This window comes from Cannabis sativa, chromosome 1, assembly GCF_029168945.1.
Source record: "Cannabis sativa cultivar Pink pepper isolate KNU-18-1 chromosome 1, ASM2916894v1, whole genome shotgun sequence".
Taxonomy (NCBI): domain Eukaryota; kingdom Viridiplantae; phylum Streptophyta; class Magnoliopsida; order Rosales; family Cannabaceae; genus Cannabis; species Cannabis sativa.
The window spans coordinates 67563301-67571169 of NC_083601.1; the positions used below are offsets into that span (position 1 = coordinate 67563301).

Below are 7869 nucleotides of genomic sequence, written 5' to 3' on the forward strand. Positions count from 1 at the left end.
TCTGGAAGTGTTAATGGCTGAAGTAGTCCTGCCGATCGTTGGTGTTCTGCTTTGATTTGCTGGCAAGTTAAGCATTTGGACACATATTCCACTACATCCCTTTTCATTATGTACCACCAATAATAGGGCTTCAGATCTTGATACATCTTGGTGGTACCCGGATGTAATGAGTAAGAGGTAGTGTGTGCTTCATCCAAAATCTCCTTCTTAAGCTCAACATTACTCAGAATACGCACCCAAGTCTTAAATAATAACATTCCATTGCTCAAAATTGAGAAGTCCTTAGCTTTGTCTGATAAGACATCTTCTCGAGTTTTAACCAGTTCAGGATCTTCTAGTTGAGCCATTTTGATCCTCTCTAACAAGTCTGACTGAAGTGTCAGCTTATGCACTTCTCCAATTACAAATTCAATGTTTGCCTGAGACATATGTGAGGCTAACTAAGGAGAAATCATTACCGCATTGAAGGTTTGGTCAGGCCCTTTCTGACTCAAGGCATCTGCTACGACATTTGCCTTTCTGAGGTGATACAAAATCTCACAATCATAGTCTTTAACTAACTCTAACCACCACCTTTGTCTCATATTTAGATATTTCTGAACAAAAAAGTACTTGAGACTTTTGTGGTCAGTGTAAATTTAACACTTTTCACCATATAGGTAGTGTCGCCAAATTTTCAAAGCAAATACAACTGCAAGTTCTAAGTCATGAGTTGGATAACGCTGCTCATAATCTTTTAGTTGTCATGAGGCATATGTTATGACATTATTCCCCTGCATCAAAACACAGCCCAAACCCTGTCTGGATGCGTCACAATACACCACAAACTTCTCTTAATTAGTTGGCAAGGCTAAGACTGGAGCTGTAATTAATCGTTGTTTCAACTCTTGGAAATTATTCTCACACTTATCTGACCACAAAAATCACTGATTCTTTCTAGTTAGTTTAGACAATGGCATTGCAATCTTAGAGAATCCTTCCACGAAACGCCGATAATAACACGCTAAGTTGAGAGAACTCCGTACTTCTGTAATTTTTTTTGGCCTAGGCCAGTTCTTCACTGTTTCAATTTTCCCTGGGTCTACCATAATTCCATCTTTCCTGATAATATGCCCCAGAAAAGACATCTATGACAGCCAAAACTCACACTTTTTGAATTTTGCATAGAGTTTATGATCTTTGAGCAGCTACAGAACCATACGAAGATGTTGTTCATTTGTTGCTTCTGACCGAGAGTATACAAGGATATCATGGATAAACATAATAACAAAGTTATCAAGGAAATCCTTCAATAACCTATTCATGAGATCCATAAAGGCTATTGGAGCGTTCGTTAACCCGACCAACATAACTAGGAACTCATAATGGCCATACATATTTCGGAAAACTATCTTCGGAATGTCTTCTTCCTGGATTCTCAGTTGATGATAGCCAGATCTCAAATTAATCTTGGAGAAAACTGTTTTACCCGGAAGTTGGTCAAACAGATCATCAATTCTAGGCAAAGGTTACTTGTTTTTAATGGTTAATTTATTCAGCTCCCGATAGTCAGTACACATCCGAAGAGTCCCATCTTTCTTCTTTACAAATAAAGCCGAAGCTCCCCAGGGCCATACGCTAGGTCGGGAAAACCCTAGATCCAGCATCCACTGGAGTTGTATCTTCAGCTCTTTCAATTCTGTTGGAGCCATACGATAGGGTGCCTTTGAAACAGGCTCAGCCCTAGGTACTAGATCAATAGTGAAATCTATCTCCTGTTGAGGTGGTAGCTCTAGTATTCCTCAGGAAATACGTCCAAGAATTCTTTAACTACACTGACCTCTTTGGGTCCGAGTACCACAGGTTTACAGGAATCAATTACAACAACTAGAAATCCTACACACCCACTGCGTAGTAAATCCCTAGCCTTTAATGCTAAAATTCTTGGGACACGGGAACCTTGAACCGATCAAACAAAAACAAATGGTTCCTCATTCTCCGGTTGAAAAGTTACCATTTTTCGTTTGTAATCAATACTGGCGGAATATTTCGACAGAAAGTCCATTCCGAGTATGATATCAAATTCGGCCAAAAGAAACTCCACTAAATCGGCACTTAGTTCCATACCCTCAATTCTAATTAGCACAGATCAAATCTATTTTCTCGAGATAATTAATTCCCCATTAGGCAACAGGGTTCCGAACCTCATGTCAAAAACATCACTACGCCTACCAAGTTGATTAAGTACCCTCGTCGCTACATATGAGCATGTAGCTCTAGAGTCAAATAAAACAGTATAAGTAAAGTCGTTGATAAAGAGCTAACCTGTGACCATTGAAGGAATGGCAGTAACATCCGCCTGAGTAATAGCAAATACTCGCACTGGTGCAGGCTTAGCTTCTGGCTTAGGTTCTTCCTTCTTCAGCTAGGGACAATCCTTCTTAAGGTTCCCAACTGATCGACACTGAAAACAAGCCCACCAGTTACATGCCTCAGGGTGGTGCTTCTTGCAGCACGGGCACTCAGGGTAGGAGTAAGTCTGACGTCCCCCTTTACCCTAATTCCTGCAAAATTTCTTACTTTCACCCGAGCTCCCTGTAGTTGGGAAAATTCTCTTCAATGGTTCAATAATGAAATCACCGCTCTCCTTGCCAAGACCAGGGATAGGGAGAGTAGTGGTCCCACCAGGACTAGGAGCCTCTCGAGTTTCTTGCAAAAACTTTACCGCTCCTTCAGCTCGAAGAGCCTTGTCAACCATTTTAGCATAGGTCATAGTACCATTGGTGGTAATAACGAGATCATGCCTAATCTTGGCGTTCAACCCCACCAAGTACTTTTCCTTTTTATTGAAGTCCGTAGGCACAATCCTGGAGGCCAACTTGGCCAAGCGGTCAAACTTGGTCGTATACTTGATCACTGACATATTCTCACCCTGTACTAGCTCAACAAACTCTTTCCGCTTTGCACTGCGAACTGCCTCATTGTAATATTTAGCATTAAACAAATCTTCGAATTCTTCCGAGGTTATTCTAGTGACGTCCCGTGTGAGGGACACCATCTCCGACCACACCAGGGCGTCTTCCTGGAACTGAAACGTGGCACATGCCACCCTGTCATTTTCGGTCACTCCCATGAAATTCAGTATTCTCTCAATCACAGTCAACCACTACTCTGCCTTAAGAACATTGGGACCTCGCAAAAATACTAGAGGTGCTTGTTCTGCCGGCACCATAGGCACCATAACAGCATGTGGTTGTGGGGGAGGCTTAATAGGAGCATCCTGCTGTCTAAGTCTCTGAATCTCTTCCTCTTATTGAGTGATTCGGGCCTGCATCTCAACAAATCTTGGCTCCCAATCAAAAGGAGCCTGGGGTAGATTCTCTTGGCCACCTCTATTAGAACGAGTGCGACCTCTGCCGCATCCATAGGGGTTTTGGGAATTTCTACTAACCCGACCACCTCCAGTCTCAACCATTTCACCCTGTCCTCTTACGTTTTGTTAGGCGTCCATTATTTAGGACTTAGCCTGCGAACCCACAAGGCATTTAGGTTAGACAGTGGTCAATATATTTCCAAGACCACATTTAGGGTTTAATTAACATTTCTCACGTAAAGGCAATATAACTTAAACAGTTTTCTAAAAGATAAAAGCTTACGGAATCCTGAGTTGAGCACGATACTAGCCTTGATTGTACATATCTTGACGACCTTTAGTGAACAACCTAGTGGCTTTGATACCAAAATTGTAAAGCCCTTATTTAAAAATTTCCTAATTTGAGATTAAACTTATTTTATTATATTTATAAACCTCGCAGGTCAAGATCTTGAGTTTAAAACCATTGTTGAAAATTACATAGAATATATATAGTTACATAAATATTATTTTATTTTTACAAAATGCAACACCAAAAATAATTCAAAATGTAGTAAGATCGGGACCCTCCAGGTTGCACTGCCGCGATATGTACAATTCCTGCTAAGCCCGTCTCACTGCTCCTCTGGCTTAGCTTTACCCTTACCTGCACAAATATAGCAAGCTGATGAGTCGACCGACTCAGTAAGATATGCATAAACATATATAAATAATGCGATACCGACTTTATGATTAAGTCGTTCTGAGCCAATTGTTAAGCTCACCAAGTGGTTAAGAATGTTCCTAACGGAAGTACGACCGCTATACCACATGCACTAGAGTGCCAACTCAGTACTCTTATTGGTAGGGCAATCACTGTACTTTCAAGAGTTACTGAGTGTTGTACCACATGCACTCCGTACCCCGTGGTACTTGTATTGGTAACAATTAACTACCCTAAAGTCCTACACTGTTCTAACACCCTTTAAACTACCTCTTTTCAATATTAGTAGTGTAAACAAATAATAACAAGCATTCATTTACATATATACTTTATGCTATCTTACCTCGTTTCCGTGTTCAGATGTGCTGGTCAGCCTGAGTGCAACAGTAGCTCGACGTTTTACAGGGCCCTATATTACAATATTTGAAATTTTGATGAGATACACGCTAAAACACTTCCTAAGGACTTAAAATCAAAACTAAAAATATCCTGATTGATAGATAACATGACAATACCCCAAACATCACAAAAAGAGAAAAAAATTAGGGTTCCTAGAGTTGTCCCAACTAGTAAATCGGTTCAGTGGGGTTTCTTGGGGACCAACCAGTTAACCGATTTCCTAGGTCCCCCTCAACCGGTCGACCAGTTTTGTGCAGGAAACTCCAAAATCAATCCCAACACCACAATTCAATCCCAAACTTTCCAAAAGCCTCCAGAACACCTGTATATACCATAATGAATCCAATTCAAGCAAAAAACCTCAAGAACATGCCCAGAAATGAAAAACACCATTAGAGACCCAATTCAAGTTCTCTAACCTCAATTTTGTACAAACCACCCTACAATATGATAACACAAGATAAAACTACACAAATAAACCTATCCTAACTTCAAAGCATAAAATTAAACTACTTGCATAACCGCAGAACCTAAATCCTTAAATCAAACACCAAAACCCAAACTTGAGCTAAGGAATATTAAAAGGTAGAAGGAAAAAGTGATATACCTCGAACTAGAGCTCTTAATTCCTTCTCGAATTCTCAAAAATAAGCTGAACAATCCAAACCTTAGCTACCTTCTTAAACAATCGAGAGAGAAAAAGATAATTGGAGAGAGAGGAAGGTATTTCTTCTAAGTTCCTTTAAGTTATCCACTAATTCATATTAATCATATTACCTTTACTACAGCAACAATAATGCCATAAAAAGACAAAACAAATTCCATACCATATGTAACACCCTAACTACCATAGGCGTATTACGTGATTTTTAAACGTACTGTGCAGCTCGTTGCTAATCAACGAGGTTTATGGAAAAACGTGATTAATTAAAATTTTGCTTTTTAATTAAACTTATAAAACAATATTACAAAAGACTCGGGATCCCGATTATAAAATTATTTACAAAAAGTTTTAACTGTTTAACTGTTACATAAAATAAAGGTCGTCTAACGACTAGTTACAAAAAAATCAGCCTTGCTGTTCCGAGGATCGTACGCTCCAGGCCTAACCGCCCCGACATGTACAATCTCATAAGCTCGCTCACGGTCCATCAGCTATAGCCTTGCCTTTACCTACACATAAACGTAAACTGTGAGTCGACAGACTCAGTAAGAAAAGCATAATAATACTCATACATAATTCTAACTGCCGTGTCCAACACGATACTGAGTCCCGCTACTGCCATGTCCAACATGGTACTGAGCCACTACTGCCATGTCCAACATGGTACTGAGCCACTACTGCCATGTCCAACATGGTACTGAGTTTTGAACGTTCACAGGGACGGTACTATTGACAAGTATCCTCCTGATTGGTCGAACCGGTCATACTCCGGCTGCTGGTCATACTCCAGCCTGTACCGACGGGATAGGTCAATAGCACGGAACCACCAACCAAGTGTCAGCCTGATCGGTCGAACCGGTCATACTCCGGCTGCTGGTCATACTCAAGCCTGTACCGACGTGACAGGGTTGGATGGTTCGAAGCCTATACACATAACTAATGTAATCTAACAGGCTTCCTACATGCACGCTAAACATGTAATCTACATATGCATACTGTTATACTAATCTTACCTGGATTCCGAATTCAGGTGTGCTGGTCAACCTGACTGGAACTGTAGCTGAGTGGCGGATTACTGGCTCTTAAACCATAAAAATCACAACGCTATAAGTGACACGCTAAATCACTTCCCGGGGACTAAAACTAGGAACTAAAAGTTTCCCTATCGACAAAAAGCATGGCAATACCCCTAAAAACATAAAAACGAGGAAAAACACGGGTTCTGAAAATTCCCCAACCGGTAGACCGGTTGCCCAACCGGAATTCCGGTTCTGGGAATTACTGGACCCTCATCCGGAATTCCGGTTGCACAACCGGAATTCCGGTTCCTCGCAGGAATTTTTCAAAAATTCCTAACTTGATCAATTCTAACCCAAATCAATCCAAACCTTCCAGACCTGTTCTATATGCCCCAAATAACCATTCAAAGGCAACAAAATCACCCAGAACTCACAGAATCACAAAACACCATTAAAGACCAAGCTTTGAGTTCCAAAACTCAAACTTGGTTAGAATCCACTAACAAGCAATCAAACTAGATCAAACCTACATAATTATGCATAACTAAGCCTCTGAAAACAACTAAGAACATCCAGCAACTTCACAGCAACAATTGAACCATTTCATTCAAAAATTCATAACTTTTTCACATAAAAATCTAACCAACTAGAACAAGAACTTAAGCATGCAATTCAATCTCATCAACCCTACTGAATTCAACACTTTAATCACAGAAACAACAACAACAATAACCAGCAGCAACAACACCAAAACATCAAGCATGCATCACCATTTTCATCATTTTTTTCAAGAAATTACAACAAGAAAAGGTTAGAGACTTTACCAAAGATTTGAAGAACACTTAGATTGCATGAAACTAGCTTGAAAATTGAAGAAAAACCAGCCCTTGAACCCCAAGCTTTCAGCCGAAAAACAGAGAGAGAAAAGAGAGTGTTTTCCTTTTTCAAAGTTTTTCTAAATTATGCTAAGTGTTGAAATGAGAAAAAAATAAAATAATAATGCCACTTAAACCATTTTATTTCAGCCACTAAATAATCAAATAACCATTTATTTTCCATTTCATAAAATCACAAAAGACAAAATACTAATGGGGCAAAAAGACCATTTTGCCCCTCCACTTTAAAACCACATAAAACATACTAAAGGGGTATTTTTGGGAAATTCTAAATTCCCGGCCATTCCCAATGTCTAAAACCCGTCCCAAACTAATAACATGCTAAGTTGTGATTTCTACTGAGCCAAACGCCGAGTTCCAAAATACCGGGCACCGGAATTACAAAAAAATGCAAGCTACTGAATGACATAAATAACAGTATAATAAATTATTTAAATAGCTATAAATAATTTCATAATTAATCATAAACAACTGCTAATTTCCAAATTAACTAAGCGGGCTTTACAACTATCCCCCCCTTAAAAGGATTTCATCCCCGAAATCTAACCTGAATAACTCTGGATATTGAGCTCTCATATCTGACTCTAGCTCCCAGGTGGCTTCTTCCACCTTACTGTTTCTCCAGAGAACTTTGACCAATGCTATGGTCTTATTCCGAAGGACTTTATCCTTTCTATCCAGGATCTGCACTGGCTGTTCCTCATAAGTCATATCTGGCTGAAGCTGAAGACTCTCATAACTGAGTATATGAGAGGGGTCTGAAACGTATTTTCTCAACATCGAGACATGGAATACGTTGTGAACTGCTGATAAGGTTGGAGGCAATGCTAACCGAT

The 7869-nt window shown here is 39.8% G+C and overlaps 1 protein-coding gene across 1 annotated transcript; it reads right to left on the reverse strand.

Annotated features, from left to right (window-relative positions):
- Window positions 1–923: 923 nt before the first annotated feature.
- LOC133035620 (uncharacterized) lies at window positions 924–3112 on the reverse strand. Its single transcript, XM_061111658.1, has 4 exons — window positions 2560–3112; window positions 2184–2235; window positions 1192–1497; window positions 924–1101 (listed from the first exon to the last, which is right to left on the reverse strand). The coding sequence occupies exons 1-4, from the start codon at window positions 3110–3112 to the stop codon at window positions 924–926; spliced, it is 1089 nt and encodes a 362-aa protein (XP_060967641.1).
- Window positions 3113–7869: the final 4757 nt, after the last annotated feature.